The sequence below is a fragment of the Oreochromis aureus genome, linkage group 17 (assembly GCF_013358895.1).
Source record: "Oreochromis aureus strain Israel breed Guangdong linkage group 17, ZZ_aureus, whole genome shotgun sequence".
NCBI classification, from domain to species: Eukaryota; Metazoa; Chordata; class Actinopteri; order Cichliformes; family Cichlidae; genus Oreochromis; species Oreochromis aureus.
In genome coordinates, this window is record NC_052958.1 from 36,044,606 (window position 1) to 36,068,811 (window position 24,206).

Sequence of the window (24,206 nt, forward strand, 5' to 3'; positions counted from 1 at the left end):
ACCACTTCTATGCAAGGTATGCAGAAGAGTGTCTCTGAGTATACAACACACTGAACCTTGTCAGCTAAGAACAGGAAGCTGAGGCTACAGTTCACACAGGCTAAGCAATACTCGTCGGCAGAAGATTGGAAAATGTTGACTGGTCTGATGAGTCTCTATTTCTGCTGGGTGTCAACACCTCGGTTGCTACCTTTATTCTGCCGTCAGTTTTCATCCTCAGCATCTCTCCTTGCAAGTGGTTGGACATCATGTGCTTCAGTTACACTGATGTTCTTTACCAGGGCTGCCTCATCATATCCATGCTGCTCATGCTAAATGGTGTGCAGTAACCTCTGGAGCTCCAGCTTAAGTCATATCTGTGTTCTATTTGTGTTAAAACACTGAGCTGCCAGGTGCTTCTCAGTCATTGTGGATGTTTGTTTTCTGCTATTCTATAGTTCCCATGTGTTGCATATATATCTCCTGTCATTGGGTCAGCTGCCAGTTCATGTATGCCTTGTTTCAGACATCTTTTCAGTTTGTTGTTGTTCCTCAACAGCTGACTTCCAAGCTAGTATAGTGTTATGTGGATACTCTTATGGAATGCATTCCCTGACCAGGACTGAAACCCTGACCTATTGTTCCAAAGACAGTAATGTTTAGTGCCGCGCAATCCAGCTTCTTTGTTTGGCACCTAAGCAAATGTGTCAACCCCAGTTCTTTAATATGGTAGATAGTGACTGCATTTCAGTCTAACATCAGCTGCTAAAGAAATCCTTTCATCCATCCACACATTACATCAAGTCAGATGTCAGGTAGGATGGAAGCTGTACTGAGGGTGGGGGCTGGGAGTGGATTATTTAACACAAGCCATTTCAGAGTGTGAAATCGTTGGAGGGTTTGACATGAGAGGAAATATGTATATCAGCTTCTCAGCCAGGCAAATGATTTCTGTATGTGCGCACGTGTCTGCATTTAAAATGTCAGTGTTCAAGCTGCAGGCAGTAAGTGGGCCCCATTCGTCTTCCTTGACCTTCATCTTCTTTTTTAACCATCTCTCTAACACCCACCTCAGATCCTCCCTCCCTTTGCAGCTGGGTAATCATCTTTCACCGGGGGAGGTCAGATTTGCTGACTCAGAGAAAAAGACTAGGATGAGGGGGGAGAAGCATGGGGGAGAGGAGTTTTCCTCGGATGCTCCTGAGGAAGAGCTGCAGTAGTTTGCAGCCGGAATACTCATGAGCAGCTGAAGCTGCAACACGTTGTCCTCCACCTCCCTCCCTCTCTCCCTCTCTCTCTGTCTCCTTATAGTGCAAACATAACCTAGTGTGTGTGCGCGTGTGTTATGGGCAGTAACGCGGCCTGAGCTGACCTCAGCCCCTGCAGCTGTCAGAGCCCGGGGATCACCGCGCTTTCCGTCTGTAATCCAGGTGTTATGAGGACCACTGTAACTTAGGTGAGCACGCTGCTGCAGATGGGCTCCCCGCTGATCCCCGGGCGCCCCGCTGAGCCACATGGACGCCTTTAGGGATCCCACATGGTGATGAATACATGATAGCTGTTGTCATAATGCTGGCGCATTGCGAATTTGCTGCTTAAAAGAAGTAGCAGGATGCAAGGAGCAGCATTCCACCGGCTGTCTTTAGTGTCATAACACTCACTGCCAGAGTATGACTTGGACGCAGTTGTTAAATAAATAATCACAATCGTAGAAGCAAAGAGGTGGATTTGAACACACTAGATATTTTGTGCAAGAGTGGGAACCCCCCTCCCCGTTCCCCGATACGTTTTGATTGGGGGTGTTCACCAATTAAAGGCGTTTATTAAAGACGTTTACCGAATTGCAGGTGGAAGCAGAATAGCCGCCAAGTCAGAGATGCGTGACAAACGCAATGCCGGAAGTTGTGAGGCACTGTCTTCAAAATAAAACATTTTTTCTTAATTGAGTGACGTGAAATAAATCGCTCCAGATAGCGTATATGTGAAACTGTTTGATAAAACATCCATCAAGAGTAGACACGATTAACCAGTTTGGTTAAAGTGAAGTATGAGTTTCCATTTTATTTGACTGTAAACCCAGAAAATAAGTTATTTAAATTGTTGGTTAATTTCTTATCCAGTGACTGAATGAAAAAAAAAGTCATTGGATAAAAAAATAAAAAATCTGTAAGAGTTTTTTTTTAGACTGATTAATTTATTTATTGACTACCTCCCGCCCCCATTGGTGAAAATCCAGAAAATTAGTCTATTCGTTTTTTTTTACTTTGTTTTACAGGTTTTTTTCCCCCATCATTTCTTTGTACATACCATAACATACCATAATGAAGTAATTCAGACTGATAGCGTCAGCAAATGATTTTCCCCATTCTTAGATCCTATGCTTTGAGTTTACTGTTAGCCTAGGGGTTCTGGGGCTGATTGAAGACTGTATAATAGCTGTGGCGGTTGCAAGAAAAAATATTGTTAATAATATTATTCCAGTATAGCTAAATTTTGGCTTGTCAAGGAACAAGCTCTTATTTTGAAAGACCGTGGCGGAAGCTCTTTTGTCTTTCGTCTCCATTTACAGCCACTGTCCAGACGGCCAGGGAGGAGGAATCAGGAGGGGGAGCGGGTAAAGGGAGAGAGAGAGAGAGAGAGAGAGAGGGAGAGAAAGGAGAAGAGGAGGGGGAGGAGGTAGCGGGGACACGGTAACCTGCAGGAGGACTCACATGGTCCTGCAGCAGCGGAGCCCAGACCATCAGGACTCTCAAACCCCTAACACTCTAGCCCACGTCTTCTTCCCCAACACCACCCATCCTCCTGTAGTCTTATTTTATTTTCGCATCCTTGCTCCCGCAGCCCAGTGTCGGGGTCGGACTTGGGCCGGCAAAGCAGCGCCATGGCTCGGGAGAACGGAGACACCACCGGCAGAGGGGAAACGTGGAAAAAACAAGTCGACGACATTAAGAAGATTTTTGATTTTAAAGAAGTCCTCGGCACGTGAGTACACACGGTTATTGTCTGAGTTCACCTCGTTGGTCTGAGTGATAGTCCAGTAATATCCATCCGGGCTTGTGTCTACAAACGGGGCTGCTCGGAGAGTTTACGGTGACCTTACTGCGCTTGGGGGCAGCGTTCAAATTGACTTGAAATGTGCCTGAGTGCTGACTCTTGGACCGCTTTTTACATTCTTCTTCTGTGTTGCTATTACTGTAGTATTCCTGCGGAGGCTTGTCGGAGCTCTGTGGCTGCTCAGCGGGGGGCTTTAATCACGTCAGTGGATTTTGTGCTTTGGCATCGCTGTGTAATAAAGCACCGAGTACTATTAATAATGACTTTATAGCAGCTGAATATTCCGCTTACACAAGATGTTCAGCTGTTTCAGTTTGTTATGGATTACTTTTAGCTAGCATGATAACTGTTTACACCAAATATTGAGAACTTTTAGCTAACTTCACAATTCACAACTTTTATCTTTTCAGTCGTTTATATACCCACTTCGGCCTCTCGTCATTAGTTCTGCCTGTCGACATATATTTTTAATCAGTGAAATTGCACACATAAATGATTGTAGTGGTTTTAAATCAGTGCTTTGTGGTATCAGCACATCAAGTGTAGCATTTTCGTAATGTTTTGAAAGAGACTTGTAGGGTTTTTGAGAGCTTTTTGAGTAGCTGTAATCAATGTTGTTGCGCTCATCTTTGGCATCACATTGTCAGATTCCCATGGAAATGACTGTCTTTCATTTATTCCATAACAACACATGAGGATTGTGTTAGAGCTGACAAAGTCATGTGTAAAAAGGGTGTTTTTTATGCTATGGGTGGCTTTTTACTAGTATGGCATGGGTGCACTTGTCATTTTAGAGGTAGCGATGCATTTAAATATTGGCCAGTTATTAATACTGGCCGATGTTGGTTCTGTCTGTCGACTTATCTGCAAAATACCTATACAGTCATCAGCCACTTTCTTAAGTACACCTCTCTAATAACGAACGGGTAGAACTAGAGCTGGGCGATATAAGATTTTTTCATATCACGATATGTTTTTTTCATTTCAGCCGATAACGATATATATCATGATATAAGCCAAATAACTATATTTGTAAGATTTAAATGTGCCGTTGCTCACAAGTAAAATGTGAAATAATCAGCAGCTTGTTTTAATTAAAATATTCATTTCCCATAATAAGTTCAACAGGGTAGATGTACTTAAGGAACATGAGACTTCAGTTTCAGATAAATAAAGGCAAATATTGCAAACTACACAAAAGGCAGCCGCTAAAGCGTTTAAGTTTCAAAATAGAACAAACAAAACAGATCACTAAATTGTCAGTTCCACTTAGAAACAAAATATTAATTCTAAAAATAAATCTTAGGTCGTTTTACAGAAGAACGGACAAAATTGACTAACTTTTGTCAATATCAAATAAACTGAGAACTAAAAGGAAATTCTCAATCTCTCCTTGTTGTATAGCTTAGCTTTTCAAACAGTTTTAACAGTTACTTTAGTCTGACAAAAGCCGAATGACGAATTAGCGCTTTCAGTCAGAGATTGAGCATGCACCGCTTTATTGTATTTCAGACTTGCTTTCGGCACAATTTACAGTGCGCACTACTCTGTTTTTGTCAGACTTGAAATAGCGAAATACCTTCACACTACGGAACTTCTGTGGCCCTTCCGTTCGACAAGCTCTCGGCATTGGAACCATCATCTGTTTTTCTTGGTAACCTTCGCTCACGCTCTCGGTTGATTTTTCTCTAGTCGGCAAACTCATTTCCTTCATTACCCGGGCTGCACGGCTGCAAAAACAAATACACATGTGCGCCTTGGCGCTTGTGCTGTACGTAACAAGTCACGTGACGTGACGCTGCGGCTGTGATTGGTTCGGCTCTGTGCTACTTAATTTGGATTGGCTGTTCTTTTTTGTTTTTTTTAAGAGGACAAGAGAGATGAGGCCTATCGCAATAGTTTAATTTTTCTATCGAGAAAAAGTTATTTCGCAATACATATCATTATCGTTTTATCGCCCAGCTCTAGGTAGAACCCCTGCTTTGCCTTCAGAACTACCTTAATTCTTAGTGGCAGAGATTCAACAAGGTGTTTGAAACATTCCTTACAGATTTTGGTCCATATTGACTTGACACCATCGCACAGTAGCTCCAGTTTTGTTGGCTTGCGCATCCATGATGTGAATTTCCCTGTTCAACCACATCCCAGTGGCGCTCTGTTGGGTTGAGGTCTGGTGACTGTTAGTGATCACAATCTGATATACCTGCACTAGTGCTGTTCATCATAATTAGTGTTGGTCCAGGTTCAACACTGCGGTCATTTTTTTTTCTGCGTAGAGATCAGCAGACAACCTTTAGCAACATCCAGGAACAGGATCCAGGATCCAGGAACAACACCCAATACGGGGATGTCAGATACACCTGATGAGTCATGTTCAAGAAACCAGTTTGAGAGGATTTGTGCTTTATGACATGGTACATTACCCACTAGTAGATTGGTTCAATGTGATCATAAAGGGGTGGACATGGTCAATGGCAATACTCGGACAGGCTGTGGCATATAAACAATGCTCACTTCCTACTGAGGTTCCCAAGAAAATATCCCCTACACCATTACACCACCACCAGCAGGCTGAACTATTGATAGACTCATCAGAGCAGGCCATGTTTTCCATACTTGTGTCGACCAGTCTTGGTGAGCCTGTGTGAATTGTAGCCTGACTTTCCCTTTCCTAGTTGTCAGGAGAGGTACTTGGCAGAGTCTTTGTGTTGTGCATTGAGAGATGCTTATTTGAGTTACCGTTGTCTTCCTATCAGCTCAAAGCAGCCTGGACATTGTCTTCTAACCTCAGGCATCAACCAGGGATTTCCATCCTGAGAACGCCTGCTCACCACATATTTTTTCTCTTTTTCAGACCATTCTCTGTAAACCTTAGAGTGCGATGTGTAGGAAAATCCCAGAAAATCAGCAGTTTCTGGACTACTCAAGACTAGCCCGTCTGGTTTGGCAATGCATGGTGGCTCCTCGCATTACTAAGACACTTTGTGTTGGTTTTTCCTTGAATTTTGTGCATACAGATGTCTCTGATTTCCCTGCAAAGTCAGTGCAGTAGTATTGCTGTTGAATGGATTTACATTCGTTTAGTGTCTCCTTCTGTTTACTTATTTGTTTTCCTGGTGGCTTTTCTGTTGTATGGGATGTTTACATAGGGGCTTCTACAGTGACTTAGGATTGCTGAGCTGTTTAAAGGTGACCTTAAGCTGTAGCCGTCAAGGGGATTTTCTTGTGGATGACAGCGAGGCTTTAACAGACTGCAGGAATTTCATTCCCTTGGCAGCTGCAGCAACAGCAGTATCACAGATGCACTCGCAAGCCTTTTTCTACCTCAAATTAGACTCCTTCACACTTCCTCTCCTTACTCCCTCTCCTCCTCATTCAAACACAGGTCCACGCCTCCCAAATCTCTTGACAGCCAGTCCCTGCGAGCATCTGTCTGCTCTCTCTGGTTTCCTGCTGCGAGCAATGAGCTGCGCCTGTTTGGACGGCAGCCTGGAGGGAGAAAAACAGGGCGGACACAGATTGGGATTAACAGCAGACAGATTAGAAGAACTTCCCCTGAATAGGAAGGAAGTTCTGTCACATTGTGTAATGATGTTAGACCGCTAGCTTGTCGGGTCACTTCTGCGCCAGAACAGCCACAAATTTTGGACCGGACATTAAACACAGAGACAGGCACACACAGACACCCACAGGCTCGGGATGCAGGCTGGTACAGGACTCAGTGATCCGAGTCAGCCATGTTGCAGCCACACATTAACCAGGGCTGCTGACGGATCTTTGAACCTGATGCATCAGCAGAAAGGGGGAATACAAATGTGTCTGTGTGTGTGTGTGTGGGATGAGGGAGTAATTTGTTAGGAGAGAAGGAAGAAGAAGAGGAAGATGAGAGGTGGCTGGATGTGAAACAGATCCGTTTTGAGTGATGAACCAGGGAGATCAGGGAAGAAAGCAGCAGACTGGAACAGCTCAAAAAAAAACTGCTGGTTTCCAGAGTGTGTTTGCTCATTGAAGACTGTTAGCAAAGAAAATGAAAATCCAGGGTAACTTTTTTCTTCGTTACCAGCACTGTGTTCGGGTGTAGCAGCACATTTATTTATTTATTTTTTTTAGGAGGGCAGTTGAAAAAGGACTAGTCAGACTGTTGCTGCAGTGTTGAATGTGCTCTGCGTCAGCGTTTTGGAGCTGCATCTGCACCGACAGGATTTGATGTCACAGACCTGACACCGTCTCCTCATGCTGGATCATCCTTGATTCTTTTGGGGATAGGTTGTGTGTGTGTGTGTGTGTGTGTGTGTGTGTGTGTGTGCACTTAAACACCTCTTCTGTTCTGGGTCTTAATACCAATGTGTGACATATATTTTGTGTCCTCTAACACTGGATAAACCTCAGAAGGATTAGCATATGCTGGCAGCTGTGTGCGTGTTCGTGTTTATGTGTGTGTGTTTGTTTGGAGTCATGTACATAAAGCTCTCCTTGGTGTCTTATTACCCCCTCCTGGTGTTCATGCGCTGTGCGTCCCCGTCGCTCTCTGCTCAATAATTCAGCACTAACAGCAGTGTGTTCTTTGTGTGTACACGTGTGTGAGAGCCTCAGGTAGGCTGCAGCTCTCAGCAGGAGGGGTAATGATGAAGACGAACGGGACATCCTTAAGCATCAGGCGTCTGTGGTCATATCCAGAGTTCCAAATATAATCTCCCCCACCCTGCGCCCTGAACCGTTTTTCCATTTCATAAATAAATGTGATAATGATAAAATTGAGAGCGACAAATGCGAACTGAGGAGGAAAAGCTAAGGCTTGCAAACCAACAAACAGGAAAACTAGCTGTGATTTTATTGCTATATCGATTTAGTGCTGTGATATCATTAATATAGATGTTAGTTTAGTGTAGGGATGGCTTGTGAGCCAGATGTACCTGAGGTGGGTGATATGCATAAACTGTAGCTTCCAGATCTGAAAAGTAAGGCTATATGCAGGTCAAAGTGCCTTAAACCAGTCTTCTTTGTAATGGTTTGCGGGGTGCTACTCCAGTGGTTGCAAAAGTACCTCTAGTCTATGGGAAGACATCATTAGGGCCCCATTCTTCTTCTTTTGCTCCCTTTAGGGGTCACCGGGACTTATCTTATCTCTTACCTCAGAAAAGACTGACCATGCAATTCCGGATCTCTCCAGCACCTCAACTGGCTCCCTTGGAGGAGGTTCAGGCATATCCTCCCAGAAGAAGGACTAGGACAGACCCAGGATATGTTGAAGATATTCCACCTCTCATCTGGCTTGGAAGCACCTAGGTGTCCCGCTGCAAGAGTCAAAGGAAATGGCTGGGAAGAGAGAGGTCTTCTTTGATTAGACATCTATCCCTACGACGCAGACATACATGAATAAATGGAGGAGATTAGAAGTGAATGATTTACTAAGTTGAGTTTTCAGTGATGCAGCTCGATCCTTCCATCCTTTTTCTTTCGCTTATCTGTATCAGGGTCCTATCCAAGCTGCTACAGGGCAGCAGGCAGGGTAGAACCTGGACAGATCAATGCAGGGCTAACACAGAGAGCCAGACAACCATTCACACTCACATTCACACCTATGGTCAATTTAGAATCCCTGTTTAACCCAACTCCACTAACTGCATGTCTTTGGACTTGCACTCACAAACTAAAACAATAAAACAACCAGTGATGAACTTGGCCAATAAGCCAATATATTCATCCAATCCTCCTCCAGCATTTGTAAGGCAGTCAAATCTGAATACTGCTGCCCTCAACAACGACATGTGTTTACCTGTGATGCTACTCTGCTACATGTGCTGCAGAGTGCAATCTGCAAACAGTGAAGCTGCTCTGACTTAGAGACTGTGACAGCATCATCCATAATCATATTTCAGTAATGTGTTCAGTTAAAAAAGAAAAGTTCATATCTGCACATGTTGAACAACAAATACATGAAGATAGTCTAACAATACATTTTGTTGAGGTCTGCAAAAGTGTCACTGAGCACAGTGTATGCCAAACCTTTCATTAGCGCTGTGCTTTGTGTGTGTGTAAAACAGAGACTGAAAGTAAAGTGGTGGCCGTGATGGTAATGCATTGTGGGAACTTGACTGTCCCATCTAGGGCACGCTGCCCTTAATTGATGCTCTACTTCCCTGCGGTTGGCACCGTTCTCTACACTGTTTCTGGGACTTCACAGTCCACCCTCCCTTCATCTCTCCAACCTTTGAGATCTCTCTATAGCTCCTCTTTATGTCTGCAGCTCTACTTTGCTTATCTCGATTGTGTAGCTTTGCTGTGCCAACATATACGGTGTCGATTTGAAAGTTTCTTTTCTCCTTGTTATAAATAGCAGCTTAAAAATAGAACAAAAGATGATTGTTTGCTATGTGACAACTTCATTAGTGGACTGCAAGCCCACGCTTTTAACAGTGCGTGTATGCAAACGTGCTTTTGTGTGTGTTTGTGTGTATGTGTGTGGGGGGTGTAGGTAGGTAACTTTGTGCATATGTACATGCACGTTGATTTTTTTTTCACAATCAGTTTGAGGTTTGAAAACTCACTGTGTGTCACCAGGCTTATCTGTGCATCTGTTCCATTTTCTTTATTTCTGCCGTTGAGTCATTTTCTCAGGCTGGTAAACTGTGATTGGTTGTTAGTTGTTAATAATCCTGTAGTGTTTGTTTAGTGTTTTGTTATATGGGATCCATGTGTTTTCCAGACCAGACCCAGCTGTGCGTCTGTTAGGGTTGCAGAGATGCTCAGACCTCCTTCTCCTTGGACACATTTTGTCCAGGTGTACCGGAGGGACATCAAGATAGATAGCAGCTAAAGCCACCTTACATTTGTATAGACCACATAAAAACAATCACATGAAATAAGGCATAAAAGCACACAATTTATCAATACTTTCACTCTCTTTGCATCTTAGGCATGATTTGGCCAGACCAACTGGGCTGGATATGTGCTGTGCAGATGCTATTAGTTCAAAGGAGGAAGCAAGTGGATGCCCCACATCACTCGCAATATTATTTGCTTTGCTCAACATAGGGTCCTTATAAATGCTTTCCAAGCTTGGTAATACAGCGTCTTTCTAATTGCATTTGTCTGCGCCTCACAAATGTTGTTTCCAAGCCATCAAATAATACAGTGTCACACCGTTCCAATAAAAGCATAGACTATGTAAAGCATTTTAGGATTCAACTTGTAGGATAAACATTTCCTCCAAAAAACCTTTTATTTTTCAGTCCAAGAGTCCTGTTTTAGTCTATGGTCAAGCTAGAGCTGGGCGATACAAGATTTTTTCATATCACGATATGTTTTTTTCATTTCAGGCGATAACGATATATATCACGATATAAGCCAAATAACTATATTTGTAAGATTTAAATGTGCCGTTGCTCACAAGTAAAATGTGAAATAATCAGCAGCTTGTTTTGATTTAAATATTTATTTCCCATTATAAGTTCAACAGGGTAGATGTACTTAAGGAACATGAGACTTCAGTTTCAGATAAATAAAGGCAAATATTGCAAACTACACAAAAGGCAGCCGCTAAAGCGTTTAAGTTTCAAAAAAAACAAAACAGAATACTAAATTGTCAGTTCCACTTAGAAACAAAATTTTAATTCTAAAAATAAATCTTAGTTTGTTTTACAGAAGAACAGACAAAATTGACTAACTTTTGTCAATATCAAATAAACTGAGAACTAAAAGGAAATTCTCAATCTCTCCTTGTTGTAAAGCTTAGCTTTTCAAAGAGTTTTAACAGTTACTTTAGTCTGACAAAAGCTGAATGACGAATTAGCGCTTTCAGTCAGAGATTGAGCATGCACCACTTTATTGTATTTCCAGACTTGCTTTCGGCACAATTTACAGTGCGCGCTACTCTGTTTTTTGTCAGACTTGAAATAGCCGAAATACCTTCACACTACGGAACTTCTGTGGCCTTTCCGTTCGACAAGCTCTCCGGCATTGGAACCATCATCTGTTTTTTCTTCGGTAACCTTCGCTCACGCTCTCGGTTGATTTTTCTCTAGTCGGCACACTCATTTCCTCCATTACCTGGGCAGCCCGACTGGCTGCTTCCCAAACAAATACACATGTGCGCCTTGGCACTTGTGCTGTACGTAACAAGTCACATGACGTGACGCTGCGGCTGTGATTGGTTCGGCTCTGCGCTACTTAATTTGGATTGGCTGTTCTTTTTTTTCTTTTAAGAGGACAAGAGAGATGAGGCCTATTGCAATAGTTAAATTTTTCTATCGAGAAAAAGTTATTTCACAATACATATCGTTATCGTTCTATCGCCCAGCTCTAGGTCAAGCGTAACTCCAGGATACTTGAATAAAGGTGGGATGGGATGATGGTTTCCTCTTAAAACCAACCACGCTTTCCTTGGTCTTTACAATCAAGAAAAGACTTGCCCTTTTCCATTATTAAATAAAATGTTTGAGAACTGGCCCTTTGTCTTCGTCTCCATTATATAAGAGGCTCATTAAAGATGCTATGATTATAGACTATTTTATTATAAATGGAATATAAGTAACTCTAACTAATTTATATCTATATATTGTAAAATGTGTTCCCATCCTAACTATCACAGGTAGAAGTTGCCTTGTGGGAGGAAGGCGGATTATTTGAAGAGAGCCATTGCTGAGCCACCCCCATGAATAAATCAGATTTGATTTAAAAAAGCTCCCAAAGGAGCTCACTGGAGAACAAAAGGAAATCTGGGTTAAAAGAAAGATTCATTTTGACAATTTATTTATTTTTAATAAAAAACATTTTTTTTAAATAGAGCTGCCGGATCCCAGCAATTAACCTGGCGTTAACGTGGTGGTGTCACTGTGAGGATTCCCGGCCTAAAACGCTGGATTTAAATTCCCGTTAACAGTTTTGTTGTTGTTGCTTTGTACACAGCACTTGAGAATCCTGTCATTACTGACCTAAATGTTCCCGGTGCTTGTTCTGGTTTGTTATGGATGAGTTGAGCATTTACACAGGAATTAGCACTGAATAGCTGAAATCAGTTTGACATCTCAGAGCTGCTAAATTTGAGCTACAGCCTTGTAGCTTTTCCGCTCGCCAGCTGTCGAGACTCCTCATCACTAAATGCATTTGAGGCAAAACTGTTGGTGTGTCCGTGTGTGTGTATGCATGTTTGCATGGGTGTGGAGTGGGGACACCTATCTGTCTGCACAGATTGACACGTGTTTCAGACCTCTGAGTATTAATGATCATAAACTTTAGTCCATTATCGGATCAGCGCTCTATTTCAAGCCTCCCAGCAACCGCATCCAGCTTATAATGGCCCCGAGCTTGAAAGCCTGTTGTCCCTGTGTTGTTGTGACACTGCTCTGGTGAACAGCTGTGTGCACACTGGTGTCTTGCTGCTCATGTCTAAATACAGCCACCTATTCAAATAGATGAACAGTGCGGGGAAGTTCATGTAGGAACATCAGAGGAATGGCTGAAAGTCGTCATGAAATTAAAGCTTTGCTGTCTTCAGCTTTTTTAAAAAAAGAAGAAATTCAGCCAATTTCCTGTGCTGTAATAGATGTTTTTGCTTTAGCAGCTGAAGGTTTGACATTAAAAACCATTCTTTATTGTAACCTTTCATTTCTTCACTCTATTACTCTCTCATTTACGGCACGCTCTACCATTTGTCGTACATTAAAAAATAAAAAGTCGGATAAATTTGAGGCTTGGCATTACGTAGCAGAAACGTTTTTTGGGATATTTTACTGTGACTCCATTTTTGGCACGTATGGAAAACAAAATCATGTTTCCCCATCACTTATTAATTAATTAATTAAATGTTAATTAATATTATATTAATGAAATAGCAGCCCTCAAAGATGCTGCACTGAATACACTTTCTTCAACAAGAAAAAAACAAAACCCTTCCCTCTGCATGATATCCAACATGAGATGTATGGAGATGGCAGTCGGACAGAATTAACGCAGGTGGCGTCGAGAACTGGACGGTAATCTTTCGCTTTGTTTCTCCTGACTGGGGGATTTGGTTTCAGACCTGTTGCGCAATCCTAAAGAGTTCTGACAACAACATCTGCTGTTCGAGAGGGAAATCAGGGATACAGCCTGCTGGGGCACAAATGCTTGTTGTGATGAGATTAGCAGTTGGGGATGACCCCCAGCACCCTTGTTGTTGTGATCAAGGAGGACAAGGAGTGCTGGGGGTCAGTAGACTTGCAGCAGCATGAGCAGTATTACTGTTTTTCGTTGCGAGACTATTGGCCTCTCGGAACATTATTAACCATCACTTGAGTACGTTTACAAATATGTGCATGGAAAGGTTCTTAACCTGCTCTTAAAGGTTTTTAATGATCTTTTATTAATTGCTGACTCCGGTAACTCTGCCACTTCAGTGCTTTTAGATCTGAGTGCAGCATTTGATACAGTGGATCATGGGATTCTCTTGTCAAGACTGGAGAGCTGTGTGGCTATGAAGGAACTGCACTGACAGAAGTTTTTCTTCATCCACGTCCACCCCCCTTACATGTGGGGTCCCTCAAGGATCTATCCTTGGCCCACTACTTCTTTCCCTTTGCATGCTCCCATTAGGCTATATTTTCAGAAAATGTGGAATCTCATGTCACTGTTATGCCGATTATTCTCAAATCTATTTTTACACTTAAAAAGAATTCCCTAAAAGTTTTGGTTGACTGCCTCGATGACATTAAATCATGGTTTGCATTAAATTTTTTGAATGTTCAAAAAACTGAGATTGTACTGTTTGGACCTTCTGACCCTCGTTTTTCTTTTAGGGGTGACTTGGCGTTCTAGAAAAGTCCAGAACTCCCATTGCAAAAAATCTGGGAGTGTTCTTTAATTGCAGTTTTTCATTTGAGAAACAAATAAATTCAATTATAAAAGCCAGCCTCTTCCAGCTCAGGGCCCTTGCAAGAATTAAAAACATTTTGTCATCTGCTGACTTCAACAAAGTGATTCATGCATTCATTTCATCCAGGCTCGACTACTGTAATAGTCTTTATTTTGGTAACAGCCAGGCTCTGCTCTCTCGTCTTCAGCTTGTTCAGAATGCTGCAGCCTGACTCTTGACAGGCACTAGTAAACACGACCATATTTCCCCAGTCTTGGCTCGTTTACACTGGCTTCCAGTACGTTATAGAATTGATTTTAAGATTTTATTGCTTGTTTTTAAGTCTCTAAATGGATTAGCTCTGTCAGACCACTCTGATATTTTAACTAAAAATATTCCAATTAGAACTCCCAGGTCAGCTGATGAGTTGCTTCTAATTGTTCCTAGAAGCAGACTGAAACACAGAGGAAACCGGGCCTTTGCGATTGCTGTGCCCAAACTTTGTAACCTCTTCAAATTAGGATCTCTCCAACAATCGACATCTATAAAACCCGTCTGAAAACACATCTTTACTAACTGGATTTAATTGTGACTCAGTTTTTGTTTTGTTCTTTGTGTGCGTTTGCTCTACTTTTTACCTTTTTACTATGTATAGCACTTTGGTCAACCTGTGTTGTTTTTAAATGTGCTTATAAATAAATCGATTGATTGATATTTTAGTGAATCAGACTTTTCTCTGTATAAGGAAACACACTTACCTGGAGGTGAAGCAGAGAGCAAAGCTTGCATTGCTAAGGCGGAGAAAGTGCGACTAGAGAAACTTAAATAATTGTGTCTAAGATCTGAGGAGGAAGCCAGAGAAGTGGCAGCTTTCCAAAGTTTTCCTATCTGAGCGACAAACATTTCAAATAAGTAAATGAATAAAAAGTTGCATTCCGGCTGAAATAATGGGGGTGCTAAATATTGTTAAATAATAACTACCAGACCAAGATTATTACAGTTGGTAAAAACTAAAACTAGATGTGAAAAAAATTGTGTTAACTAAAATAAAAATCAAACCTAAAATTTTGAAAAAATAAAATAAAATAAATGAAAAGATTTTGTAAACTTGGAAAACTAACTAAAATAAAATAAAAAATACATAAGAGATATCCAGAGTTATAGTATATGTTAGTTTGGTAAGTTCTTGTTACAGCTTGCCTGATGAGGCATTGATGGAGGTGTTTATTAAGACTCCGGGTGTCTACAAGACTGTGAGTCACTGCTTTCAACAAGTTCTGTGTTTTTATTGTAACACCTGTACTAATTTCCTAAATCTTGCCTCTGACACATTTGACACAATTTAACAACAAGTCCAGACTCCAGATTTTCCAGCCCAGTTGGGATAATGCCTCAAAAGATAAAATAATGTAAGATTACACGAGGAATACACGAATACGTTTAAATTAAATGGCCTACACCTTTACACTGGATGGATAGTCATTAATTTATTTCATATAAAGTATTTGTATTCATTCAGAACCTCAAGAATGGTATGGTATTAGGCAGTAACACCTTATTATCAAAGAGGAAAGAGGAAAGATACGCAAATATCTAATATTATATGTGTAAGACATGCTGTATATGTAACATTTAGGTACATGTTAGACTGAGGTCCAGTAATTAGTCCTCTTGGGTACGTTCATGTTTGTACCTGTAGGAGCCGCTGTTTCTGAGAATGTTGCTCTGGTGGTAAAATGCGAAAGATGTGTCGAATCTTAGCAGTGGCAATGAGGCTTTTAGCAATATAATGGACTAAACAAGCAAGGAACAAGAGTATTTTCAGTAGCTAGTTAAAGTAAAACAATGTCCTTGCAGAATTGTTTCACGCTGGAGGAAATTAGACCTTGTGACCTCAGCATTTCTTTAAAACCCTTGCAGCCTGTTAGCTAGGAAGCCTACACCATGTATGAGTCAAACTGAACTAATCTCAAAGACCTGACAGTGAAACGAAATGCCATTATTCAGATTTGAAATGCTTCTGTGATTCACTCTGTCACTGAAACACAGCAGATGCAGTTTCCTGGATAAGTCAAAATGAAGTGTCTGTCAGTAAATGTCATAGTTACTCTCAGAGGAATGCTTTGATTGCTTTGTGCTGTTTTCTCTGTTGTAGTTTCACTTCAGGCTTCCATACCTGGCCTGTGTTTCCTGTTAGTGCCACTCAGAGGTAGCTGCCGCTTCTATAGAGCTGCCAAGCGCTCCCAGTTGGCAAACCATACTATTAATTAGCTTAAGAGTCATACTGTTCCGTTGTACACGCCTGGGCTTCGGTTCAATGCTTAATTCATTTTCATCTTTTCCCATAATTCCTTGCATTGCCGCAGAAGCACGTGATGGCTTAATGCAGTGAACGCTGTAGCTTTCTGTCCAGTTCCCATCACACAAAGCTGCGTGGTGCTTTTTTAAGTTAACTAGATCACAGAGGGCCACTGAAGACTTTTATTCTCATGAAAGTGTTCCAAGCCATCCATTTTCTTAACCCCTTTTTCAGGTTAGGATTGAACCTATCCCAGATGACACTTCAGTAGTAAACCCTGATGTCTGTGATACCCACTGCTCTGACCAGGGTGGCAGCCTCTACCTAAACAGAAATCAAGTCAGAAAGCAACTTAGCATATTTCCCCTGAAGGCTTTATTGCTTCCATTAGAGCCAAGAAAAAAAGTAAATGAAATGCTAGAGCGGAGGAGGAGGGGAAGGAAGAAGAGATAAGACAATGGAAATGAGGAATTGTAATGAAAAGCAATGAGGGAGGGGAATCGAAGCAAGTAGTAGCCTAAGGGGGTGGCCTCAGGGGCTCTGAGCGTTGTCCTCTTTCACTGCCAAAGAATAAGTAAGCTGGAGGTGATTTTTTTTTTCCCTGTCACCCTTTCACTCCTTCCACCATCTGCCGGTACTAGGAACAGAGCTTTTGATTTGAAAGCACAGCACTTGTCTTCCTGTTTTATTTTGTACAGCGATTCAGATCGGCCTTCCAGTCCAGCTCAGTGGCTCATTATGCAGAACACAGAGTAGAAGCTAATGGAATCTTCACATTCATGATTGCCATCACAGTCTTAATTAATTAATGGTAAACTGCAGCGGCCTTAAAGGTTTGTCCCAGAAGCACCTGACAGGGTTCAGTGCTTCGAATGCATAATAAAATGATCCATCAGGCTGTGTGCGCCGGTGCCTTTGTCCTCTACACAAACATAAAGATCTGTGCTTTCCCTTATCTCTGGTCTGCTGCTGTGATAGCACAGAGCAGGAGAATAGATTGCACTGCTAGGATTGATTTTTTTAGGGCAGGAGGAGGGAAACTCCAAAAGAGGTCTGTTCCATTCAGTTCAGTGATGCACTCATGCGTAGTAATATGTTGGGTTTTTTTCCAACCTCTGGAAATCACCAGAGGATACCTTTGAATCATATTAGCAGACGGCTATTGAAATCTTAGAATCAAGATTGGGCTTAATGTCAGCCATCGGTCCAATCCTAAGGAGTAGATGAAAGTACTCATCAGCTCCACATGTCATCACAGGAGTGTAATACAAGCTTAACAGGGAGGTTGTACACAAGATACTACTGCTTTTGCTACTTGTTGCTTCTGTAAGGACATATACGCACATCCAGGCCAACAAAAGATTAGTTGTTGTGCTGAAACAAGCCAACAATAAAAAATGAGAACCAACAGGTCCAGCAGGCGAGGCTTCAGGTTTGGTATTGTTCCACTGTAATTGTGCGTATTATACCGGGATATTTATATCTTAGAGCTATTTTTGTTATATTTTGTAATATAACGTGTAATTTAATTAGTTAGTTACTGTTGTTACTATCTTCAAACAACTTCAAAATTTTGATTCTGATGATTCTGATTTACTATTTGTTGCACCCTTGCACAATTTTTTCTTGCACAGAGATTTTGGCAATTTAAAGTCTGACCAAGAAGCACAGTAGCACGCACAGCATGTTGTTTTGAAAGCATGTTTCCACAAATGCAGGTGATACCATTAAGCTTTTTTACCAGCTGAAGCATTGCCAGTGCCAGCACTCACAATGAGTCCCAGACACTTTCACCCCTATCGTGCACTACCACAGAAATTGAAACGACACAGTGATATCACGAATGCAACAGCCTACTGTGTTGTAAAAGGCACGATGCCAGTAAGCACAGTTGAAAATGTCTGATTTAAGCGGCTGATTAAAGTAATTGACCCTCATTACCAACTCTCTAGACATAAACATTTCCCTCAGTTACCCCCAGCTACCCAACAGCTGTGGCTTGCTTCACTATCACATCACATTTGAGGTCAGGTTGCACATATGATCCATATAGAAAAGTCGATCCGTATCCATATTTTGTTTACATTTGAAGGTTTCTGGAATTTTTACCGAGGATATGCAGTCTGAATCTATAAAAAAAGAAGTGATACATTATTTGACATTTTATTTTGTATTAATGACTACTTATAAACAGTCACTGCTCCCCGAACCTCGAGTACATGTCAGTAAGATGCTGGCCTTTTTTTCTACCGAGAGAGCTAACAGTAGTGATCATCACGGCTGTGTACATTCCACCCGATGCCAACGTAAACACGGCGCTCTCTATCCTGCTGAACACCATTAACGAACAGCAGCGGGCCCACCCGGATGGTGTTCACATTATTGCAGGTGATTTTAATAAGGCCAACATAAAGACTGTACTCCCAAAGTTCTATCAGCATGTCAAATGTCCCACCAGAGGAGAAAACACTCTAGATCATGTTTACTCCAACATCAAGCATGCATATAGAGCCATACCCCTCCCCCACCTCGGTCAGTCCGACCATCTCTCCCTCCTGCTCTCCCCAGCCTACACCCCCCTCAGGCGCAGTGCCAGGCCCACCACAAGGACTGTTACAACCTGGCCAGAAAATGCTCTCCACAAACTACAAGACTGCTTCACAGAGACAGACTGGGACATATTTGAACACCAGGACCTAGAAACTTTCACAGGATCAGTACTGGACTACATCAAGTTCTGTACTGCAAATGTGACAGTGGACAAAAGCATTCGGGTTTTCCCAAATCAAAACCCTGGATGACCAGCGAGGTCCGCTCACTCCTCAAAGCCCGTGATGCCGCCTTCAGATCAGGTGACAGAGCTCTGTACAGGGCTGCTCGAGCTGACCTGAAAAGGGGATTAAAAAGCCAAGTCAGACCACAAAAGGAACATCGAGTCCCACCTGTCCAGCAACAACACACGAGAGGTGTGGCAGGGAATGCAAGACATCATCAACCACAGAGGCAGCACTGCGAAAACAGAAAATCCGAGTGTGCAGCTGGCAGAGGAAATAAACAGCTTCTTCGCCCGCTTTGAAACACCACAACAGCAACACTCATCTGCTTCAGCCCTGCTCCCATCCTCATCTTCACCTGGTTCCTGCACCGCTCCACTCACTGTAACGGAGCACGATGTCAGGCGTGTGCTCCTAGCAGTGAACCCCAGGAAGGCGGCCGGTCCAGGCGGAGTACCTGGCAAGGTACTAAGAGCATGCGCACACCAGCTCACCCTCATCTTCACCAGACTCTTCAACCTCTCACTGGATCAGGCAGCCATCCCATCCTGTCTAAAATCAGCCACAATCATCCCAGTGCCGAAGAAGTCTCCCATCTCCAGCCTGAATGATTACCGCCCTGTGGCCCTCACACGGTAATCATGAAATGCTTTGAGAGACTAGTCCTTCAGCACATCAAGGATTACCTCCCCAGAATTCGACCCCACCAGTTTGCATACCGTGCAAACAGATCCACTGAAGACGCCATCGCCACAGCCCTCCACGCTGTGCTGAGTCACCTAGAGCAGCGGCAGAGCTACGTCCGAATGCTCTTTGTGGACTACAGCTCAGCCTTTAATACTATCATCCCGGACATCCTCATCAACAAACTGGTCACTCTTGGCCTCCCTCCTCTCACATGTGCCTGGATAAAGGATTTCCTCACAAACCGGCCCCAGACTGTGAGACTCGGCCCTCATCTCTCCTCCACTTGCACACTGAGCACCGGCTCCCCACAGGGCTGTGTGCTGAGCCCCCTCCTGTATTCTCTCTACACCCACGACTGCAGTCCGACCCACAACAACACTCTCATCATCAAGTTTGCTGATGACACCACGGTAGTCGGACTCATCTCAAAGGGAGCGAGGCAGACTACAGAGAGGAAGTCCTGAAGTTGGCAGCATGGTGTTCAGAAAACAACCTGGCACTGAACACCAAGAAAACCAAAGAGCTCATTGTTGACTTCAGGAGACACAACACCGACTTGGCCCCCTCTACATCAGCGGGGTGTGTGTGGAGAGGGTCCACACTCCGGTTCCTTGGTGTCCTCATCTCTGCTGACATCTCCTGGACGGAAAACATCTCAGCGGTCATCAAGAAGGCTTAACAGCGGCTGCACTTCCTGAGAGTCCTCAGGAAGTACAAGCTGAACTCCAACCTGCTGCTGACCTTCTACCGCTCGTCCATTGAGAGCCTGCTAACCTACTGCATCACGGTATGGTGCGGCAGCTGCACCAAGGCAGATAGAGTGAGGCTTCAGAGTGTGGTCAAGACAGCACAAAAGATCATCGGCTGCCCTCTCCCTCCCTGTTGGACATTTATTCCTCCGCTGCCTCAGCAGAGCAGCAAACATTATCAAGGACAGCTCCCACCCTGGCTTCAACATGTTCAGCCTGCTTCCCTCAGGGAAGCGCTACAGGTGCATCAACACAAAAACCCACAGACTCAAAAACAGTTTCTTCCCCAAAGCGATAACCACCCTGAACTCACACATGCACCGATAACACAGCCCCCCACTTCCCACTTCCTCTATGGACCACCACTATTTATACCAATTCTATGTGCAATAACTGTATATACATAACACTATTTATACCAATTCCATGTGCAATAACTCAACTGTACATACATAACACTATTTATTACATATTACTTACGGCTTGTAAATTGTACATTTTATATATATATACACACATCTTCTTCCATATGTTAATACTGTCCATATGTATATAGCGCTGCAGAACTGCCCCCAGAGCATGATGCTGCCACCACCATATGTGACAGTGGGGATGGTGTGTTCAGAGTGATGTGCAGTGTTAGTTTTCCGCCACACATAGCGTTTTGCATTTTGGCCAAAAAGTTCCATTTTGGTCTCATCTGACCAGAGCACCTTCTTCCACATGTTTGCTGTGTCCCCACATGGCTTGTGGCAAACTGCAAACGGGACTTCTTATGGTTTTCTGTTAACAATGGCTTTCTTCTTGCCACTCTTCCATAAAGGCCAACTTTGTGCAGTGCACGACTAATAGTTGTCCTATGGACAGATTCCCCCACCTGAGCTGTAGATCTCTGCAGCTCGTCCAGAGTCACCATGGGCCTCTTGGCTGCATTTCTGATCAGCGGTCTGCTTGTTCGGCCTGTGAGTTTAGGTGGACGGCCTTGTCTTGGTAGGTTTACAGTTGTGCCATACTCCTTCCATTTCTGAATGATCGCTTGAACAGTGCTCCGTGGGACGTTCAAGGCTTGGGAAATCTTTTTGTAGCCTAAGCCTGCTTTAAATTTCTCAATAACTTTATCCCTGACCTGTCTGGTGTGTTCTTTGGACTTCATGGTGTTGTTGCTCCCAATATTCTCTTAGACAACCTCTGAGGCCGTCACAGAGCAGCTATTTTTGTACTGACATTAGATTACGCACAGGTGCACTGTATTTAGTCATTAGCACTCATCAGGCCATGTCTATGGGCAACTGACTGCACTCAGACCAAAGGGGGCTGAATAATTACGCACACCCCACTTTGCAGTTATTTATTTGTAAAAAATGTTTGGAATCATGTATGATTTTCGTTCCACTTCTCACGTGTACACCACTTTGTATTGGTCTTTCACGTGGAATTCCAATAAAATTGATTCATGTTTGTGGCTGTAATGTGACAAAATGTGCGAAAGTTCAAGGGGGCCGAATACTTTTGCAAGCCACTATAACTTTGTTTATGGTGTTTGAGTATTTTAATGCTGTTAGCTGACAAACAGCATAGCTTGTTGTGTAGTTAATTGCAGTAGCAGTCTGTGCTGCTGTTTTTATGAGTGAATCCCTAGTGCTAGCTAGCACTAATTAGCTTGTGTTTGTCTCTCTGCTGATGGAGCTTGCTAGTGGTACTGAAAACTTCCCACCCTTTATTTGTTTTTTTGTTTTAATACAGTCATTAAATAAAAAAAACAAAACAATATCTTAATTGTTGCAGTTCTAAAATTAGGGCTTCAGAAAGTCCACAAACTGTCCATCTTTTATATACAGTTAAGTGCTTTTTATTGCTTATTGTTTCTTTGGTTTACATGTTTAACTTATATAAAATTAATCTCTACCTGTGAACATAATACACTTGAAACTCGCATTAGCTGCTTGAAAGCATTTCATGGTAGTTAAAATGCATTTATATGGGATTAATTGAAATCAGTGGACGGGCCATTCTGAATTTTGTATTTGTAGATAGTTTATTGTTTTTTCTTAACAACTTACTTGCTTCTCAACTCTTATTTCACCAAAGTAACCTTTCAGAACTTTATATATAGCAATTAGATGGCTCAGATTTGTTATAACGTAACAAGATGTACCCAAATAATATTTGGCAGGCATGCAGTAGTGTTGCTGTGGTAACACTTAGCCGTTGCCCATCAGATTGTAAATGATCCCTGCCATTAATGGAAGCAGCACCACAGCAGCTTTGCTGCTGGCCAGAACACACTCTATCTTCTGGACAGGTAATTTAGGGCAGCCACGCACACACACACACAACACAAGAAATTAACACACAAAAGCACAAACACAGACGGGGCAGACTCACTCTGATATACATGACTCAGGTCTTGAAAACACCGTTCCATCAAAATGTCAGCATATCACACACACACACACACACAAAATGTTAATCCTGTGGAATTTCTGTGGAAAACATAAAACATACCAAAACTAATACGCACACCCACACACACACATATTTAAATATTATTAAATGACTCACATACACATTGTGGTTTGGTAAGCGTTACACTTCACAGTGACACACACCATACAGTACACACACACACTCATCTTCACCTTGGAGGCTTTTTCTGTATTATAGCAGACCTATTTTCACTGAGTCCCACTACTGTACTTAGATAAATGTGTGTGTGTGTGTGTGTGTGTGTGTGTGTGTGTGTGTGTGTGTGTGTGTGTGTGTGTGTGTGTGTGTGTGCATATGTGTGTGTATCTGTGGCTGTTTATCTTGCTCGACTTGGCCCAGTTGCATTCATGTCGTCCTTGAGCAGAACACAATGTTGAATCTTGAAGTCTTAAAATGTCTCAAACTTCTATAGAGAGAGAGAGAGATGTTGTGCAACAGCTGAAGCAAGCACAAGCCTTTATAGGTTTGAGTCCTTTATCTGAAAGCCACTTCGGGCCTGGGCTTACATGCATTACAATTAGCAGAAACTTTCTGAAATTAAAAACTCACTGGGATACAAACAGTATCGCAAGCAATACCCACAGGAGTTCAAACTAATCAAAGAAAATGTTTGGATATTACCCCAATCAGTCTGGGAAAATGTTATTTGTCACTCACATTAGAGTGCTGTGAATGCAGATCAGCATCTCAAGCTACACCGATTAGTTTATGGCTAAAACACCCCGTTTTCGATGTGAACTAGACCAGAGGGGAGCATTCAGATACTTAAATATGTCAAATCAAATCAAATCAAATCAAATCACCTTTATTGTCACATCACATGTGCAGGTACACTGGTACAGTACATGCGAGTGAAATTCTTGTGTGCAAGCTTCACAAGCAACAGAGTTGTGCAAAATACAATAACGTGCAACAAGCAAAATATAAAAATGGTTAATCTAAAAAGTAATAAATATATGTACCATATATAAAGGTATATACATTACTGAATGTGTGTACTAAATATGTTTTTCTCGTGTGTGTGTGTGTGTGTGTGTGTGTGTGTGTATATACATGTTTTACAAATGAAATAGAGTAAACAATAAAATAAGATATATAAAATATAAAATATACAGAGGTAGGTATGTGCAAAACAGTGGCATTAATGTACAGTATGGAGTGCATAATGTTGAAATGAATGTATGAATGAATCAGTGTGTCAGCATGCAGTTGAAGCTTCAGTAGGGAGAAATATAGAAAAGGCAAAAAAGTCAGAATTTAAAAAGAGATTGCCCTTCTCCCACAGCTCTTTCCTGACCCTTCCCACTGGACGAACAACCAATGCAGAAGTGTCAAAAGCTTCCCAA

At 42.3% G+C, this 24,206-nt stretch overlaps 1 protein-coding gene across 1 annotated transcript in view; it reads left to right on the forward strand.

Annotated features, from left to right (window-relative positions):
* Positions 1-2,599: 2,599 nt before the first annotated feature.
* Positions 2,600-24,206, forward strand: part of camk1da (calcium/calmodulin-dependent protein kinase 1Da) — an 84,864-nt gene continuing 63,257 nt past the window's right edge. Inside the window, exon 1 of the mRNA XM_031735677.2 lies at positions 2,600-2,961. Within this exon, the coding sequence (XP_031591537.1) occupies positions 2,861-2,961 (101 nt within the window). The 5' untranslated portion in view covers positions 2,600-2,860. The remainder of the gene's footprint in view (positions 2,962-24,206) is intronic.